Source organism: Cervus elaphus, chromosome 6 (genome assembly GCF_910594005.1).
Source record: "Cervus elaphus chromosome 6, mCerEla1.1, whole genome shotgun sequence".
Taxonomy (NCBI): domain Eukaryota; kingdom Metazoa; phylum Chordata; class Mammalia; order Artiodactyla; family Cervidae; genus Cervus; species Cervus elaphus.
In genome coordinates, this window is record NC_057820.1 from 31,213,790 (window position 1) to 31,234,276 (window position 20,487).

At 36.6% G+C, this 20,487-nt stretch overlaps 1 protein-coding gene across 1 annotated transcript; it reads left to right on the forward strand.

The window, feature by feature from the left end:
- Window positions 1-1,009: 1,009 nt before the first annotated feature.
- LOC122696509 (UDP-glucuronosyltransferase 2B4-like) lies at window positions 1,010-19,060 on the forward strand. Its single transcript, XM_043906584.1, has 6 exons — window positions 1,010-1,756; window positions 2,512-2,660; window positions 12,405-12,536; window positions 14,692-14,779; window positions 15,159-15,378; window positions 18,575-19,060. Exons 1-6 carry the CDS (start codon window positions 1,027-1,029, stop codon window positions 18,852-18,854), a joined length of 1,599 nt encoding a protein of 532 aa, XP_043762519.1. The 5' UTR covers window positions 1,010-1,026; the 3' UTR covers window positions 18,855-19,060.
- Window positions 19,061-20,487: the final 1,427 nt, after the last annotated feature.

Below are 20,487 nucleotides of genomic sequence, written 5' to 3' on the forward strand. Positions count from 1 at the left end.
ACCCAGGAATGGTGTGTAAAACAGTAGCAGCTCAGCCTGGGTAATGGCCAGTCAAAACCAGAATTAGGAATAACAGGGTGAGACCCAAATAAATAGCAGCATGGCCACACTTCTTAAGGACAAGTCACTGACTTAGAACCTGGGAGCTGGGCACAGATCAGAAACTCTAGTTGCACAGATGGTAAGGCACTGTGACACCTCGATCAGGGAAATTGGGTACAGGAGAGATGGGGAGACTCCTTGACCCCAAGGCAGGTCTCACCACAGTGGCATTTCCAGCCTCAGGAAGGACACAGCAGCAGGGCCCCTGGGCAGCTGAATCAGCGTAGGTGCGCACTGTGGAAGCGCTCAGGAGCAAGGCTGCAAAGGTCATGATGATGAGGTTGCCAAAGTTCTCTTGCGTGATTGTTCCTCATGGGCTGAAATCCCTCCGAGGGGATCTCTGCCCGTGCCAAGCTCCTCTGAACTGAAGGAAGGGGTGTGGGGGTAAAATCTTTCCCATGCTTTTCTACACAGTAGTCCTCAGATTTTGCAACCTGCAGGGTTTCCACTGCTTCTTCATTGTAGCCCAGAAATTTTGAAAAGTAATTTATATTGGTTCATAGTTGTTCATTTATTGTTTTTCTTGTTTCTGTGAAGGATGCAAGTGTTGGGACCTCCTAATGTTTCATCTTGTTGATGTCACCTTTCTCTCATTCCATGTCAAAGTGACAGAAGACACAAGGGCCTCTCACTTGCTATTGTTTTACACCAGTCTTCGCTCTTACATAATTGATACAACTGACTTGTGTGTACAAGGTCATCGACTTTTAGCTGGGTGATAGCACTGACAAATCTATATAAACACACTTATAATCTCGAAGTAGTCTACACTTTGCCCTTTCATCTGATTTCCACATCTGCTGACTATTCATATAACCTATTTATTTGAGGTAAAGGAGTTATAATTTAACTTCTGAATGATTTCTTCTGGATATAAGCCTGAGCAATAGCAAAAGGATGTAGTAATTGTTTAAACTACGGCATATGAACACGATGTCTGTGAAATGGCTCTCGCTTCTGCAGCTGGTACAGCTCACTTGCTACTTTAACTCTGGGAGTTGTGGAAAGGTGCTGGTGTGGCCAGTGGAATTTAGTCACTGGATGAATATGAAGACAATTCTGGATGAACTTGTGACGAGGGGTCATGAGGTGACCGTACTGGAATCTTCAGCTTCCACTCTTATTGATCCAAACAAACCATTGGCTATGAAATTTGAGACTTTCCCTATATCTTTAACTAAAGAGGATTTTCAGAATGTTGCCAAGATTTTGATTGAGACTTGGATGCTTGCAGTGAAAGATTACTTTTGGATCCATCTTTCAAGAATGCAACAATTATTTGAGGAATTTTCTGATATTGGTATAAAGATATGTAGTGAAGTGGTTTCAAACAAGAAGCTTATGACAAAACTACAGGAATCAAGGTTTGATGTCATTCTTGCAGATGCTGTTGGACCCTGTGGAGAGCTTCTGGCTGAAGTACTTAAAGTACCATTAGTGTACAGTCTCTACTTCTCACCTGGCTATTTGGTTGAAAAGAGGAGTGGAAGACTTTCATTTCCACCATCCTATGTACCTGTTATGTTGTCTGAATTAAGTGATCACATGACATTCATGGAGAGGGTAAAAAATATGATATATGTACTTTATTTTGACTACTGGTTTCAGATGTACAATGAGAAGAAGTGGAATCAGTTTTACAGTGAAGTACTAGGTAAGTCAGGCTTCCCTAATGGCTGAGTGGTAAAGAATCTGCCTGTAAATACAGGAGATGTGGGATAGGATCCCTGGGTTGAGAAGATCCCCTGGAAAAGGAAATGGCAACCCATTCTGGTATTCTTTCCTGGGAAATCCCATGGATGGATGAGGCTACAGTCCATCGGGTTACAAGAGTCAGACACGGCTTAGAGACCAAACAACACATGACAACTAGGTAAGTCATGTTCTTACTTGGTAGCATTAAATCCTATCTTTCCTTGTGCCTTGGAAGGTGAGTTTGTATAAATATAATTTCACATAAACTTGTCTCAAAAAGTGAAAGAGTGAAACAAAGATATAAAATGACCCATCAATCTTATAAATATTATGAACACACTTAAATTATAGGGTAAAGTAGAACCCATTACTAGTTTCAGATACCAGGAAATCATACACCACAAATTGAAGCACATAGGACTTCTGTGAGTGAATATTATCCAACTCACAAAAATTCTTTTTTTTTAATTTAACAAAATCACTGGAAATCTCATAAAATGTCTTAATACATGAAGACATGTACACAGAGAATTACACACATATTATATTATACTATGTTATGTTTATATTTATCAAAGAACAGATACATTCAAACATCTTTGACCACATCATCCCAAACTCCTTTGCAAAAACTACCTAAAATATATACACACGGCAATATTCTCATTTGATCCAACATTTATTGTTGTTTTTTGTTTTTTATTTCACTTTCAGGAAGGCCCACTACATTAGTTGAGTTAATGGGGAAAGCTGAAATGTGGCTTATTCGAAACTACTGGGACTTTTCATTTCCTCGCCCACGGCTACCAAATGTTGAATTTGTTGGAGGCCTCCACTGCAAACCTGCCAAACCCCTGCCTAAGGTCACCTGCTCCTCTTTGTTCTTCTTTGTTAACTTTGTGTTTGCAATAGGAATCATGCTGTATTCTTTATTTAAAATATTTGATTACAGTGAGTCAGATGTGAGAAGCTGGATAAAGTGAACTACTAGTTAGATACTGATATATTTCTATATGAACAAAGTATCTGAATTTCACTGTCATTACCGAATAAGCTAGAATATGTGGGACACTTTAAGAATATGTCAGTTAAATAACAGCTTCATTATTCGACACATAATGAAGCATAATCAGATAGTCACTAAACAATATTAATAGTTATATTTTATCTAAGTAATATAATATTAGCTATATTATTATTATTATAATTGTAATGTTATAGGATAATTACATATGTCACATATTCTAGAAGTGAGTTCTAAAGTACAGTAACGGTGTAGACACAGTTTTTGCTACCTGACACTCCACATGGAAAGACAGAATACAAGCAAGTCATAAAAATTGTGTGAAAGTGTTATAAAAAGGAAAGCACAGAATGCTAAAAATATCCAGCATGAATCATAGACAGTATCTCTGATTCACTGATAATTAAGGTGAAATCAGAAGAATGCTCAAGAATAAACAGAAGGGATAGGGCAGGGGTAGCAGAAGATAGATAAGAAAAGCATGTAGAGTAGTAATGGCAGTTGCCAAGAAGTCCAAGCTTCGTCTAAACAGGAAGAGCCCAAGTAAAGAGACAGATGATGCTGGTGAAGTCAGCTGGCAACAGACAGTAACTTCAAATATCTAGTTGGGGTATTGGGAAAACATTGAAAGGATTGAGAGAGAAAAGTGCAGTCAAATATTGTTTAAACAGGTTTTCCTGGTAACTCAACTGGTAAAGAATCCACCTGCCATGCAGGAGACCCCAATTGGATTCCTGGGTGGGGAAGATCCCCTGGAGAAGGGATAGGTTCAGTTCAGTTCAGTTCAGTCACTCAGTCGTGTCCGGCATTTGCGATCGAATGAATCTCAGCACTCCAGGCCTCCCTGTCCATCACCAACTCCTGGAGTGTACTCAAACTCATGACCTTCGAGTTGGTGATGCCATCCAGCCATATTATCCTCTGTCGCCCCCTTCTCCTCCTGCCCCCAATCCCTCCCAGCATCAGGATCTTTTCCAATGAGTCAACTCTTCCCATGAGGTGGCCAAAATATTGGAGTTTCAGCTTCAGCATCAGTCCTTCCAATGAACACCCAGGACTGATCTCCTTTAGGATGGACTGGTTGGATCTCCTTGCAGTCCAAGGCACTCTCAAGAGTCTTCTCCAACACCACAGTTCAAAAGCATCAATTCTTCAGCGCTCAGCTTTCTTCACTCCAAGTCTCACATCCATACATGACCACTGGAAAAACCATAGCCTTGACTAGACAGACAAAGTAATGTCTCTGCTTTTTATTTTATTTTTTTATTTTTATTTTTTATTTTTTTTATTCTTTGAATCAGCCATGGATTTACATGTATTATGTCTCTGCTTTTTAATATGCTGTCTATGTTGGTCATAACTTTCCTTCTGAGGAGTAAGCGTCTTTTAATTTCATGGCTTCAATCACCATCTGCAGTGATTTTGGAGACCCAAAAAATAAAGGCTGACACTGCTTCCACGGTTTCCCCATCTATTTGCCATGAAGTGATGGGACCAGATCCCATGATCTTAGTTCACTGAATGTTGAGCTTTAAGCCAACTTTTTCACGCTCCTCTTTCACTTTCGTCAAGAGGCTTTTTAGTTCCTCTTCACTTTATGCCATAAGGGTGGTGTCATCTGCATATCTGAAGTTATTGATATTTCTCCTGGGAATCTTGATTCCAGCTTGTGCTTCTTCCAGCCCAGTGTTTCTCATGATGTACTCTGTATATAAGTAAAATAAGCAAGGGGACAACATACAGCCTTGACTTACTCCTTTTCATATTGGGATAGGTTTCCCACTTCACTATTCTTGCACTTCCCTAGTGACTCAGACAGTGAAGAATCCATCTGCAATGTGGGAGACCTGGATTCAATCCCTGGGTTGGGAAGATCCCCTGGAGGAGGGCATGGCAACCCACTTCAGTATTCTTGTCTGGAGAATCCCCATGGACAGAGGAGCCTGGGGGGCTACAGTCCATGGGATGCCAAAGAGTTGGACACGACTGAGCAGCTAAGCACTATACTATAATATTGCTTAAACAAACAAACAACAAGACAACAAGCAACATGTAGTCACTGGGTTAGATGTCAAGGGTAAATCGTGGGAGAAAAGAGCACTTTGCAGGTTGTTGCTAGATGTAGGCAACAATGAGTGAAAACTAGACTACAGTATTCATAGCGATACAACCATACTATATCTTATGATGGTACCAACCTTATATTGTTGAGAGAAAAAATTTGTAAGTACATGTGAAACATCCAAAATGTCACTGGCATATACTTAGTGGTTCAGAAGAAATTTTAACTGTTGTCATTATTTTTATTTTGTTATTATAACATACTATCATTAACTCAATGTGTGCCAGCCACCTTGATCTAATTCCTAATTGAAATTGATTTTCTTAATCATCAAGATTATAGTATTCAGCAAACTGCTAGAGATTAGATGTCCCATGGAGTGTTTTAATGGTCAATTATAAAAGTTTACATAAAAATTAATGAAAATGATTTAATAAGTTTAATAAAATTTACTCTACATAAAATTTAATTTAACATACTTAATGTAAACTTTTTTAATGTTAGGAATTTTTAAGATTTTTGCCAATCAGATATATAAGATGAAATGCTAAAATCTTTTTGTGAGTTTTAAGGCTCTTCACCTGTGCTTTGGCTAAAATGAACATCCTTCTTCTATCATATAAATGCATGTATTTATAAGGAATGTAACTACACTAAATCATATATAATATTTAGTTGAAAAATGTCAGATATAATAAAATCACAATTTTCTCTAACATTACAAAAACATAAACTGGAATTACAATTTTTGAGATTAAGAAATTTCTTTTTATGTTCCATAAGGGCTACACCAACTTTCTAACAGAGGTGAGGTAATTTCTCATTGTGATTTTGAAATACATTTCCCTGATGATTAGTGATTTTGAGCATCTTTTCATATACCTGGTGGTGATTTGGAAGTCTTCTTTAGAAAATGTCTATTTTGTTCTCCTGCCCACTCTTTAATTGAATTTTGTTGTATGAGTTCTATATGTATTCTGGACATTAACCCCTCATTCAATATGTGGTTAAAACATTCTTTTTTCCATTCTGTAGGTTGCATTTTCATGCTGTTGATTGTTTCTTCTACTGTGCAGTTGCTTGAAGTATAATATAGTACCACTTGTGGATTTTTTTCCTTTTGTTGTGGTTTTGAAGTCATGTTAAAAAAAAAATCATTTTTAAGACCAATGCCAAGGAGTTCCATCCTTACATTTTCCTTTAGGTATGTTATGGTATATAACATCCTTTATGGATGTTATAAGTTATAGTCTTATGTTTAAGTCTTTGGAGTTATTTTAAGTCATTTGAAGTTATTTTTGTGAGGGGTCTAAGGCAGGAGTCTCATTTCATTTCCTGTGTTTATACTTATTCAATTTTCTCCAGAAAGAAAGAAGTGACTATTCTTTCCATGGGGGGGTGTTCTTGTTGAATCGGTTGGCTATATATTCAGGGTTTTAATTCTAAACCCTATATGAGGTTGCAATTGTCTATTTTGGAGCCAGTACACTATCATTTGAAATGTTGCAGCTTTAGTATAATTTAAAATTGGGAGGTATGATACTTTTGGTAAGGTGAATATTTTAACAATATTAAATCTTCTGATCCATGATCTTAGGAGGACATTCCATTTATTTGTGTTTTCTTCTATTTCTTACAACATAATCTTTTTTTTTTTTTTTTTTTTAGTTGGAGGCTAGTTATTTTACAATATTGTAGTGGTTTTTGCCATACATTGACATGAATCAGCCATGGATTTACATGTGTTCCCCATCCTGATCCCCGCTCCCGCCTCCCTCCCCATCCCATCCCTCTGGGTCTTCCCAGTGCACCAGCCTGAGCACTTGTCTCATGCATCCAACTTGGGCTGGCAATCTGTTTCACACTTGATAATATACATGTTTCAATGTTATTCTCTCAGATCATCCCACCCTCGCCTTCTCCCACAGAGTCCAAAAGTCTATTCTATACATCTGTGTCTCTTTTTCTGTCTTGCATATAGGGTTATCGTTGCCATCTTTTTAAATTCCATATATATGCGTTAGTAAACTGTATTGGCGGAGAAGGCAATGGCACCCCACTCCAGTACTCTTGCCTGGAAAATCCCTTGGATGAAGGAGCCTGGTAGGCTGCAGTCCATGGGGTCGCTAAAAGTAGGCTGCAGTCCATGGGGTCTCTGAGTCCAACGACTAAACGACTTCACTTTCACTTTTCCTTTCATGCATTGGAGAAGGAAATGGCAACCCACTCCAGTGTTCTTGCCTGGAGAATCCCAGAGATGGGGGAGCCTGGTGGGCTGACGTCTATGGGGTCATACAGAGTTGGCCTTGACTGAAGTGACTTAGCAGTAGCAGCAGCAGCATACTGCATTGGTGTTTATCTTTCTGGCTTACTTCACTCTGTATAATGGGCTCCAGTTTCATCCATCTCCTTAGAACTGATTCAAATGTGTTATTTTTAATGGCTGAGTAATATTCCATGGTGTATATGTACCACAGCTTCCTTATCCATTCATCTGCTGATGGACATCAGGATGCTTCCATGTCCTGGCTATTATAAACAGTGCTGCGATGAACTCTGGGGTGCACGTGTCTCTTTCAGATCTGGTTTCCTCAGTGTGTATGCCCAGGAGTGGGATTGCTGGGTCATATGGCCGTTCTATTTCCAGTTTTTTAAGAAATCTCCACACTATTCTCCATAGTGGCTGTACTAGTTTGCATTCCCACCAACAGTGTAACAACACAATCTTCATAGTTATCACATACAGATCTTTCATGTCACTGGGTAAATTTATTTCTAGTTATTTTCTTCTTTTGATGCTGTTCTGAATGGGATGGTTTTCTCAGATGTTTCTATTTGTATATCAAAATGGAATTGATTTCTGTATGTTGATTTTATACCCTACAACCTTACTAAGCTTGTTGATTAGTTAAGAGTTTTGGTTGAATCTGAGATTTTCATACAAAAAAATCATGTCTTTTGCAAACACACACACACACACACAATTTACCTCTTCCTCTCTATTTAGGATGCCTCTTATACTTTGTGTCACCTAATTGCTCCAGCTAGAACTTCCAGTAGTATGCTGAAGCACTGTGAGAGTAGGAATCCTTGTTTTGTTTCTGATTTTAGAGAAAAAGTTTTCAAATTTTCACTGTTGAATGTAATGTTAGCTTTGAGTTTGTCATATATGTTCTTTATTACATTTAGTTATGTTCTTTCTATATTCGATATGTTGACAGTTTTTATCATGAAAGAATGTTGTATCTTATCAAATGTGTTTTGTACATCTGTTTGGAAAATCAAGTTATTTTATATTGCATTCTATTTGTGCAATGCATTAAAATTCTTAATATGAGTACACTGATCCAACCTTGCATCCCAAGGATAAATCTCACTTGCTCACTCAATATAATGCCTTCACTGTGGAGTTTGGATTGCTGATATTTTGTGGAGGATTTTTACATCTATACTCAGTGTGGGTATTGGCCTATCATTTTCTTTCCTTGTAATGTTCTTATCTATTTGGTATCAGGGTAATGTTGGCCTTGTAGAATGAGTTTGAAAATACACCTAACCTCCTCTTTAATTTTTAAAGATTTTTTTTTTCAAAAACTTACATTAATTATTCTATAATGTTTCAAAGAATTTACCAGTGAAGCCATCTGGTCCTGGGCTTCTGTGTATTCTTAGGTTTTTGATTAATGATACAATCTCTTTACTTCTTAAAACTGTTGAGATTTTCTACTTCTTTCTGATTCAGTCTTGATAGGTTGTGTTTTTAAAAAGTTATCTATTTTTTTCTCATGTATGTAATTTTTGGCATATAGTTATTCATAGTTTTCTCTTGGGAGCCTATGTACTTTTGGAGTATCAGTTGTAGTGTCTCCCTTTCTTTTCTAATTTTATTTATTTGAGTCAGTTTTCTTCTTGCTTAGTCTAGCAAAGGTTTTCAATTCTGCCTAGCTTTTTGAAAAGACATAGACAAATACTCTATATTATCACTTGTATGTGAAATCAAAAAATGCTGAATTCATATAATAGGAGTAATATGGTGGTTACCAGGGGCTAAGAGGTGGGAGAATAGGAGAGACGTTCTTTAAGGATACAAATTAGTATTTCTTAGTAAACAAGTCCTAGAGACCTAAGGTACAGGATAGTGAATAGAGACAACAATATTTTATTATTAGCACCATCATATTTACTTAGAGAATAGAGGTTAACAAAAATAGAAATTATAATTATATGATAAGTGGAGGTTCAAAACACATTAAAATGTCAATCACATTACTGTATATAAATGTATCAATCATGTTATACACCTTAACTTACATAATGTTATATATCAAATATATTTCAACCTTTGCTAAAAGGATATAAATTTGAAAATAAGGATATCTCTGAATGGAGCATTTCAGTACATCTTATTTCCTTTTATATAAATTTTCATACATTTGCATATTTTCTTGCCATGATCTTATATTATTTTCACAAAGATATCAGAGTATGAAATGAATACATCCACATCAGTGATTAATTTGTACAGATAGTGTATATTAAAATAATACCAAATCGATGTATCTTTCACAGCATAGATGAAACAGCTTTGGTTAGCGAGCCAACATGACAATGCAATGAAGACAAGTAACTTTAAATGCTACTACTGGTCAGGAAAATTTTGCTCCTCTACGTTTATTAAACAGGATCATTGAGCAATGTGTAATTATTCTAGTACAGAGTGTGCGTTTTTTAAATTAGAAAGGAAAAAGGACCACAAGACAAAATAATTCAGAAACAATACAGGCAAATACAGATTCACGTGCAGTTTTATATTGTTTAAAGTGAACTACTAAAAAGGTGAGCAGATCTCTGCTGCAGAAAGCCCTGGGGCACCTCCCCCACTGTTGGGCAAGTGCTCACTCGGGGCACTAAATAGGGGGCTCTGAGGGTCCTTCACCACAGCTGACATTATCCATCCTACTGCGACATCAATTATGTAAAGGATAAAGGGCGCCCCAGGTAAGCAAATTCAGCAATATGGTCAGTCAAATCAGTAACTACACAAGTATACCTCTGGGTTATAAACAGGACTTATAGGACTGTCTCATAGAACTTCCCAACAATAATACCATACTCCTCAATGTCAGGGGTTTATAATTTAGACAGTTTGGGAAACTATGACAAATTTTAAGATAAGGATTATAGGGCTGAGTGAATGACAGACTTAATTGATTCAAATATAAGTTTTCATAGTGCTTACAGAGAAATGAAATATTAATAATTAAGATAATTCTCAAAAAAAGTATGTCTGGATAAATAAATGATTTAGAAGACCTATAATAATAAAGAATTTAAGGTCAGTTGAACCCTGCAGTATGATTTCCTTCTAAGAATCTATGTTAGCAATTAATAACATAATAGATGAAAAGTCTCAGTATAATAGTGTTTAACAGTATCCTTTTGCCACCAGTGTATATTGGCCTTATCTAATTTCCTGCATATACACAAATATATTTGCATAAATATACATAATACTTCTGCCTTATTGACTATGCCAAAGCCTTTGACTGTGTCGATCACCACAAACTGTGGAAAATTCTGAAAGAGATGGGAATACCAGACCACCTGACCTGACTTGAGAAACCTGTATGCAGGTCAGGAAGCAACATTTAGAACTGGACATGGAACAACAGACTGGTTCCAAAGAGGAAAAGGAGTACTTCAAGGCTGTATATTGTCACCCTGCTTATTTAACTTATATGCAGAGTACATCATGTGAAACACTGGATTGGATGAAGCACTAGCTGGAGTCAAGACTGCTGGGAGAAATATCAATAACCTGAGATATGCAAATGACACCACCCTTATGGCAAAAAGCAAAGAAGAATTAAAGAGCCTGTTAATGAAAGTGAAAGAGGAGAGTGAAAAAGTTGGCTTAAAGTTCAACATTCAGAAAACTAAGATCATGGCATCCGGTCCCATCACTTCATGGCAAATAGATGGGGAAACAATGGAAACCGTGACAGATTTCACTTTTTTGGGCTCCAAAATCACTGCAGATGGTGACTGCAGCCATAATATTAAACGATGTTTGCTCCTTGGAAGAAAAGATATGACCAACCTAGACAGCATATTAAAAAGCAGAAACACTATTTTGCCAACAAAGGTCTGTCTAGTCAAAGCTATAGTTTTTCCAGTAGTCATGTATGGATGTGAGAGTTGGACTATAAAGATAGCTGAGCGCTGAAGAATTGATGCTTTTGAACTGTGGTGTTGGAGAAGACTCTTGAGAGTCCCTTGAACTGCAAGGACATCCAACCAGTCCATCCTAAAGGAGATCAGTCCTGAATATTCATTGGAAGGACTGATTCTAAAGCTGAAACTCCAATTCTTTGGCCACCTGATGCGAAGAACTGACTCATTTGAAAAACCCTGATACTTGGAAAGATTGAAGGCAGGAAGAGAAATGGATGACAGAGGGTGAGATGGTTGGATGGCATCACTGACTCAATGGATATGAGTTTGAGTAAACTCCGGAAGTTGGAGATGGACTGGGAAGCCTGGCATGCTGCAGTCCATGGGGTCTCAAAGAGTCGGACATGACTGAGTGACCGAACTGAACCCCACATAATGGAAGAAACAGACCTCATATCACACATTTCTTTCCCAAGGACCTCAGGGGTGATTTATGTTAAAAAAAAAAAAAAAAAGCCATTATGGAAAATAGTATGGAGTTTTTCAAAATTTAAAAACTTTTTTTTAGTGCTGAATATTTATTAGCACAACTAACCAATGTCCAAAATGTGACGTTAACATATATAAGGAACATGAGGAGGAAAATCACTTTATATACTATATAGTATGTGGCAAGAATAATATAAAACATATCAACACCTATGGCTCAGCAATTTCTCTTCTGTGGGTACATATACAAAAGAATTGAAAGTATTACCCCAATGAGATATCTGTACATGTGCATAAAAGCTCAACTCACAAGAGTCAAGAGGTTGAAGCCACCCAAGGGTCCACCAACAGATGAAGCAATAAACAAAATGTCATATATACAAGCGATGGAATATTACTCACATTAAAAGGAAATTCTGGCAAATGTCACAACATGAAAGAAGCTTACACTAAGTGAAATAAGTCAATCAGAAAAAGACAAATACTGTACAATTCAACTATAAGAAGTATCCAGACTAATCACATTTGTAGAAACAGAGGGTAGAATGAAGCTCCCAGAGACTAGAGACGAGGAATGTGGAGTTCCTTAATGAGCATAGAATTCTGGTTTTGCCAGATGAAAAAAGCTCTGGAGATTGGTTGCACAGTGTGAATATACTTAATGATGCTATACTATACACTCAGGAATGGTTAACAAAGTAAATTTTATGTCATGTGTATTTTACCACAATATTTTTTTTTAAAATCTCTACTCCAGACTATATTTGATTTTCTCAGTTTAGTTGCTGGCAGCAATCCCTTCAATAATGTTTGCTATGCTCCTTCTCTTTTATGATGGAACAAATTCTTTTTTCACAGGAAATGGAAGAATTTGTGCAGAGCTCTGGAGAACATGGTATTGTGGTGTTTTCATTGGGATCAATGGTCAGTAACATGTCAGAAGAAAGAGCCAATGTGATTGCATCAGCCTTTGCCCAGATTCCACAAAAGGTACACACAGTAACTTAACAGTGAGCAACTATTTAATGTCTGTGAAACTCTATAAAAGGTCTGATTTTAGACATTTTCCAACAGAAAGGTAAATTATATGATAACTCCAATTTATCTCTCATATATATAAACCAAAATATATATAGTAGGTGTTATAGAATTACAAGGAGTATCTTTCATCCATAATAAATTTAGATTAACATTGTAATAAAAAAATGGTATTAAAGAGATACAGTATGAATTTTGGTATTATAATGGTATCCTGGGGCCGGAGAAGAAACCACCAAATTCTGCTTTGTCACTTGTTCCATTTCCTTGAATGATATCTGAGGTACAGTACACATACAAATGTTCTCTGGGGTTAAATTTTAACAGAAAATATATAACACAATAATATAACAATATAACACAATAATGTTAAGCAATATTGATAGAAGGCCGTTGTGCTTCTTGCAGTGTACACTTAACATGTAATCCTGGTCTTTTATGTGTCCCATAAATTTTGGAACAGACCTATCAGTGTGTTTTTCAGAGTGCTACTCAGAGAAAGGATGGACAAGATTCCCCAAACTGCCATCCAACCACACTGATTTAGAGAAAATAACATCTGCTTCCCTGGTTGACTCAGTTCAGTTCAGTGGCTCAGTCGTGTCCGACTCTTTGCAACCCCATGAATTGCAGCATGCCAGGCCCTGCTAAAATCTGAAGCAGGAAGATCAATGTGATAGAGTGAAGATAGGGTCCTGCCCTTAAGGTGAACTCTGTAAAGTCTGGTCCTTAATGAACTCTGCTTCTAACCTGTCACATTCTTCCTCCTGATTGAAGAGGGAGAAGGGACTATAAGAAGCAGTCAAGCACAAGGAAGACTGGCATGGCGAAGATTCACCTGCCTCTCCTCTTCAGAAAATGCAGCAGTAACTTTTTTTCTAATATATAAAATACCCCTGTGGTCTTCAGATATTTGTGAACAACTTTTTAGTTTGCAATCTGATAGGCCTCTCAATAATCTATGCTATTTTTTGCTGAGAAACTAAAATTAATTTACATTCATTCACAGAGCAAATGGAAGTTAAACACTAATAAATTATAATCCAGTTTATGAGAATTGCTTGGAATTCCAAAGTTGTTCCTTAGTTTTGTACTGGATCTAGAGACCACACTAATCAATTCTGTCAATGCTTTATGCTTCATTGTTGAAGTATTCAGGATCAGTTGAATAAACTTTGGTGCCACTATTTTGGAACTTTTTCAATAGCCCTATTGTCCCTTTCAAATTGTCAACTGGCTCTTCTATTCTAAAGGTAAAACAACCAAGTCTAGTAATAGTGGCAATACTTTGGATTCATGTCAAAAAATTCCAGTTGTCATTGCTTTTGCAAGCGCTTAACAGTTTATAACTTAAATGAAGCTATACTTCCTAAGAAGCACAAATTAACTTATTATTAATAAATTATGAATAAGCAAAGGTATTTATTTCTAAGTGGCTGATGCATGCATTTTCCTCTTTTTAACAAAATGTGTGATTCTGATAAACTAACTTGTTATACTAAAATTGATATAACTAAACTGTCTTCTATAATGGTCACAAAGAAATCAGTGAATATTAAATTTGAAGATGACAGCTAGTATAAAAAGAAGGCAAATAAGTGTGTAGGTTACTTGTCATCTGTCACTGTCTCTTTGTACTTGAAATAAGACCACCTAGAAATTATTTAAGTTTTCGTGTTGGCACTGACATCTCAATTGTCTATGCCATCATGTGTATATCAAATGTAGGTGTTCCTCTTCATGTCAGGGTATTGTGCATGGGTGCTAATTCACTTCAGTCATATCTAGTTCTTTGCGACCCTATGGACTATATCCCTCCCAGCCCCTCTGTCCATGGGATTCTCCAGGCAAAATAAAGGAGTGGGTTGCCGTGCCCTACTCTAGGGCATCTTCCCAACTTCCCAACCCACATCACTTATGTCTCCTGCATTGGCATATGGGTTCTTTACAAGCAGCGCCACCTGGGAAGTTAACAGTTAACATTACTTAATATGCCCTCATTTCTTAGGTCATATGGAAGACATGTAACTACATATATTTTGATCACTTTAGAATTGTAACTTTGAAGCTCAACTCATAGAATAAGATATTACCCTTACCCTAACAGGTTCTATGGAGATACGATGGCAAAAAACCAGACACCTTAGGACCCAATACTCGGCTGTATAAGTGGATCCCCCAGAACGACGTTCTTGGTAAGCCTTCGTAGAAAAAAATATTGAAAACTAGAGTAGCAGCTGAGCAAAGTGATAGCGCTTCAAAAGGAAGCAAATGTATAGAGAATTACTGAAACACTTGAAAAATGTATTACTTTAAGTTGTTCACCTGCCAATCATGGATTCATCTGTGACGTTCGAGTGACTCAGCACTTCTTTCACAAAGTCTTCATTTACCCTTTCAGCAGACATAGCAGTTTCTTTTCTGAGTTCTGAAAGCAATTTAAAAGCAGTCTCATATGTGTAATAATCTGTTATCTTAAAAAACACTGCTTCTTTCAGTGCCTTATAAAGCCCATTTCTCATTTTATTCTAAAAGTTATAAGTAATCATTTTATTGAAATTCACTCAATCCTAGGCCATCCAAAAACCAAAGCCTTTATAACTCATGGTGGAAGCAATGGCATCTACGAGGCCATCTACCACGGCATCCCTATGGTGGGCCTTCCTTTGTTTGCTGATCAACCTCATAACGTTGTTCACATGACGGCCAAGGGAGCAGCTATCAGATTGGACTTGGAAACAATGTCAACAGAAGATTTGCTCAATGCATTGAAGGAAGTCATTAATAATCCTTTGTGAGTATACATTTTTTACCTGACATTCTATCCAGAGAAGTTCTCATCTGAAGGCCAAGGAGGCAGAAATGAGCCTTCACATAAGTATAATGAAGAGTAAGATTTACTCAATGCTTTGAAAACAGTCAATAATAACCTATTTTGAGTGTCTCAACATTTTTTTATGGTTTTATGGGAAAGGTTTGTCAGTAGTTTAAAGATAGTAGAGAAATTCTGAAAGACTCAGCATTCAAATGAGAAGAATCACTGAAATGGTAATAGAAGGATTAAGACGCATTGATAACAAAGGTAAGTAGGGAAACATGCATCGTAGTAATATGAACACTCATCTGCCCACTTTACTTTCTTTCTGCCTGTGAACTCCTCAAATGTTTTAAACTCTACAAAGATACTTTATTTTCAGTAAACTCCTTTGACATAATCAATCTTAAATTCCCATTACATTTAATATTTTCCAAGTTTTCTATGCTAATATTCTGACCCCATCACTGATAAATGGTTAACACCTAGAACTTTCTAATTACTCAGTTTCAACTATGTAAATGATATTTATAAATACAGGTTTATTCCTAGGTTTTCTGATTGTGATAATTTTTGTCTAATTTAGAAGAATTATAAATCTAAATACAATTGATTTGGAAGGATATGTTGAGATATTCCTTTTTAAAAATTTCTTACACAATTTTTAAAGCCTATTTTCCATTCAAAATTATTACCAAATATTGGTTATGTTCACAGTGTTGTACAACACAACCTTGAGCTTATATTATTCCCAGTAACTTTAGCTTCCTACACCCCAATGTGTATATTTCTATTCCTCCAATCTGGTAACCAAAATTTGTTCTCTATATCTGCAAGTTTTTAATAATACTTTGCTAATAGAACTTTCTAACTTAACTTCAACTATGTAGATATTGCTTATAAATGTAGATATATCCTGAGCTCTTTAGGTTTGATTGATTTTATCTTATTTGGAAGAGATATGATGGGATATTACTGTCTAAAAGCCAAATTTTCAAAAATGAGAAATATCTGATTTCCAAATCACTTCAGGATATGTGTGAATTTCAGTAACACAATTATATTAATATCATAAATATGATATATGTTTCCCCCTATTGTTTCATAATGACTTTGCAATGAAACCTTTTGAGAATGTCAGTCATAGTAGCACAGTGTGTATCTGTGTCTTTATAGCAGTGCTATTTAAATTTACTTTTAGGACAGCTATTGTCCTAAATGAGCAGTGCAAAAAAAAAAAAAAAGCAAAAATATTTTATTTCTTTCTTAAGTAACAGAACTTTCGTTTGCTGATTCTATATAAATGTACATCTCTTTAGTATCTTTATATTTTTTTAAATTTTAATCATGTAAAGTTGGTGTCAAAAATGAAGATGATTTTTTAGCTGCTATATACTGAATGTTCATGATATGCTACATATTTTATTTAGTAGCATAGAGTTACTTTACACATATTAAGCAACTTCTTTATTGCAGTCTATTCATGAGATGGTTAGATGGTATCACTGACTCAATGGACATGAGTCTGAGCAAGCTCTGAGAGTTAATGATGGACAGGGAAGCCTGGCTTGCTGCAGTCCATGGAGTCACAAAGATTCGGACATCACTGAGTGACTGAACTGATCCCTATTGTATCACAAAAATGTTTCCTGATTATTGCAATCCTTGCAAACACCAAGTGCTCCCCCTGTGTTTTGACAGAAAAGGGAGAAAAGTTAACTCCATTGTTATCGCTGCAGTGCCATGATATAGCACTCTGTGAGTTAGAGTTCATGAACCATATCTCATTATTCTTCCTACTTTCTTGTCCGTTAGCCATCATACCCAGGTCAGGAAAATCCCCTGAAGAGAATGGCTACCGACTCTAGTATTCTTGCCTGGAGAATTCCATGGACAGACGACCCTGGCAGGCTACAGTCTATGGGATTGTAAAGAGTCAGACACAACTGAACACAAACACACACACACAATCCATCATCATTTCAACAGTAGAAACAGTAGTTCAGGCATTGTAACTGCAGTGCCTGAAAGTGAAATTTTGAGTCTTCACATTCTAAAAGAATCTTGTTCTAAAAGAACAAGAACCAGGAGAACAATATGAGAAAACATTTTCTGAGAGTATACTAGATTCGAAGAATGCCTATAAGAATCAGTATGATATTCTCAAAATAACCAGATAAGTTACTATTTCTATCCATTTTATACAAAAATGAAAACCTGAGGAACAGACTCTATTGTGATTGGGCCCTCCAATTATGAAAGAAAAAGTTTAAAAGATAAAAATGCTTTTAAAACTTAATAAAATTAAATTTTTAAAAAACTAAGGGACAGAAGGAATAAGAAGCAGCCAGCAAGTATCAGAGTCAGAAATCAAACCAAGTCAATCCACTTCCACACTTTCAACTACTACTTCACTAATGTAAGATCAGTCCTTTCTGGACCTGTCTCTCAACCTCATCATAGATTTACTTGCTATATCTGGATTATGACTGCATTTTAAAACATGTTTACCAGGTCAATTAACAATTCTTTACTAGATAATTCAATCTTTGAACAAACAAATTATGAATTTTTTTCTTTTTTTTCCATTTTGGAACAACTCATGCCACTTTAGACTACACAGTCTTTTCCCTCTCATTTTCTTTCTTTTCTTTGTAACTTGAAATCCTAAGAATTTAAGAAATCCTAGCCCATAAGCTGGGCTTCCCTTGTAGCTCAGATGGAAAAGAATCCACCTGCAATGCAGGAGACCCTGGTTCAATTCCTGGGTCAGGAAGATCCTGGCAAAGGGATAGGATACTCCAGTATTCTCAGGCTTCCTTGGTAGCTCAAATAGTAAAGAATCTGCCTGCAATGCGGGAGACCTGGATTCAATCTCTGGGTTGGCAAGATCCCCAGGAGGAGGGCATGGCAACCCACTCCAATATTCCTACCTGGAATATCACCATGGATAGAGTAGCCTAGCTGGCTACAGTACACAGTGTGGCAAAGAGTCGGACATGACTGACTGATAAGCACAGCACAGCCCATAAGCTAAGATCTCAGTCATCACCTTGGAGGAAAAAAAGCTACTTTTCTTCCACTGTGTTGCACTCTATGTTACCATTTGCAAGGACATTTCACTTATTTATCTATTATAGCTCATTCTATAAATTGATCACTGATTTTCCTTCAGCTACAAAGAGAATGTCATGAGGTTATCAGCCATTCAACATGATCAGCCTATGAAACCCTTGGACCGAGCGATCTTCTGGATTGAATTTGTCATGCGGAACAGAGGAGCCAAGCACCTGCGACCCGCCGCCCACGACCTCACCTGGTTCCAGTACCACTCTCTGGACGTGATCGGGTTCCTGCTGGCCTGTGTGGCAACTGCTGTGTTTGTCATCACAAAGTGCTGCCTGTTTTGTTGCCGAAAGTGTGCTAGCATAGGAAAGAAGGGGAAAAGAGACTAGCTGTTTCTGAGATGTCTAGCAGGTTTGCCACATGAATAGAACTCCTCATATTTATTACAGTAAGATGAATTATGATCAAGTTTGACTCCTCTTGTGACAAAATGTAAATTTTACTTTCAAGGGATTATCTACCTGACAACAAATATGTCTTGCCAAGAAAAAACACTGATGAAAAATGAAATACATAATAAAACTATATGCATACATATTGAAATTGATTATTTTAATTCAAAAGTTAATCTAAAAAGAAATGATTGTGTTTAACTACTTTTCACATGCTCTATGTAAAAACAACAAAAATAAGAAGTCTACTTATAGCATGTGTCATTTTCTTGATATTCAGAATTCTTAACTTCATTTTCATGTCAAATTTTATAGGTTTTTCTTGTTATTGAAATTGTTCAATAATTGGAATTCTGTAAAAAGGTTCAATCCTTTATTCTATTTGTGAGACCACTATCAGTTCTTCATTTTTACTGTGCATGCAGCCTCAGCATCACTTTCTACCAAGAGCCAATGCAAGATATTTGCTTTCATACAGTTTAGCTTATTTCCCAGAACAGTGTTTGTAGAATTAGAAATATAGCAACTGCTACCTGCTTCCTATTATAAAATTGAAATATTTGTGAAAATCTTTAATTTCGTGACTCGATTCTCCTTTTCTCATCCACCTTTTAGTCACCAATTATTTTCCCTCCCATATTCAACTTTTAATAATGGATGTAAGTTCTCCACTGTATAATAAGAAATTATATAGCCTAGACTCTAAAGGGACTTAGAGAATTTTCATTCTCTCAAAATGTACCTGAATATATCTGCAGATCTTGTCTATATCTAAATACGTATCTAAGTCTACATATACTCTTACAAAACAAGACACAGCATCACTTATCTACTTGCAGATACGATGTGCTATCCAATGGGTTTGTTGACCATAGATTGAATTAATTACTATTGCATTATAATGCATTTTGAACCACACTTTTGATTAGCATTTATCATTCTTTTGTCTCTTTCTTCAAGCAGCGATTGCCTCGTTCCTTACCATAACACTTCTAAGTAGAATTCAATTCTTTATCATGACAGAAAATAACATAGACATCATGTTCTTTAATTTTTTATTAGTTGGAGGCTAATTACTTCACAACATTTCAGTGGGTTTTGTCATACATTGACATGAATCAGCCATATATTTACACGTATTCCCCATCCCGATCCCCCCTCCCACCTCCCTCTTCACCCGATTCCTCTGGGTCTTCCCAGTGCACCAGGCCCGAGCACTTGTCTCATGCATCCCACCTGGGCTGGGGATCTGTTTCACCATAGATAGTATACATGCTGTTCTTTTGAAATATCCCACCCTCACATTCTCCCACATAGTTCAATAGTCTGTTCTGTATTTCTGTGTCTCTTTTTCTGTTTTGCATATAGGGTTATCGTTACCATCTTTCTAAATTCCATATATATGTGTTAGTATGCTGTAATGTTCTTTATCTTTCTGGCTTACTTCACTCTGTATAATGGGCTCCAGTTTCATCCATCTCATTAGGACTGGTTCAAATGAATTCTTTTTAATGGCTGAGTAATATTCCATGGTGTATAGGTACCACAGCTTCCTTATCCATTCATCTGC

Excerpts from the sequence above, each read along its gene's own strand:
- LOC122696509 (XM_043906584.1), top strand. The coding sequence starts at position 1,027 with ATGAACACGATGTCTGTGAAATGGCTCTCGCTTCTGCAGCTGGTACAG. Across the intron at positions 2,661-12,404 it reads CTGCCAAACCCCTGCCTAAG|GAAATGGAAGAATTTGTGCA; the intron begins GTCACCTGCTCC and ends CTTTTTTCACAG. Across the intron at positions 15,379-18,574 it reads GAAGTCATTAATAATCCTTT|CTACAAAGAGAATGTCATGA; the intron begins GTGAGTATACAT and ends ATTTTCCTTCAG.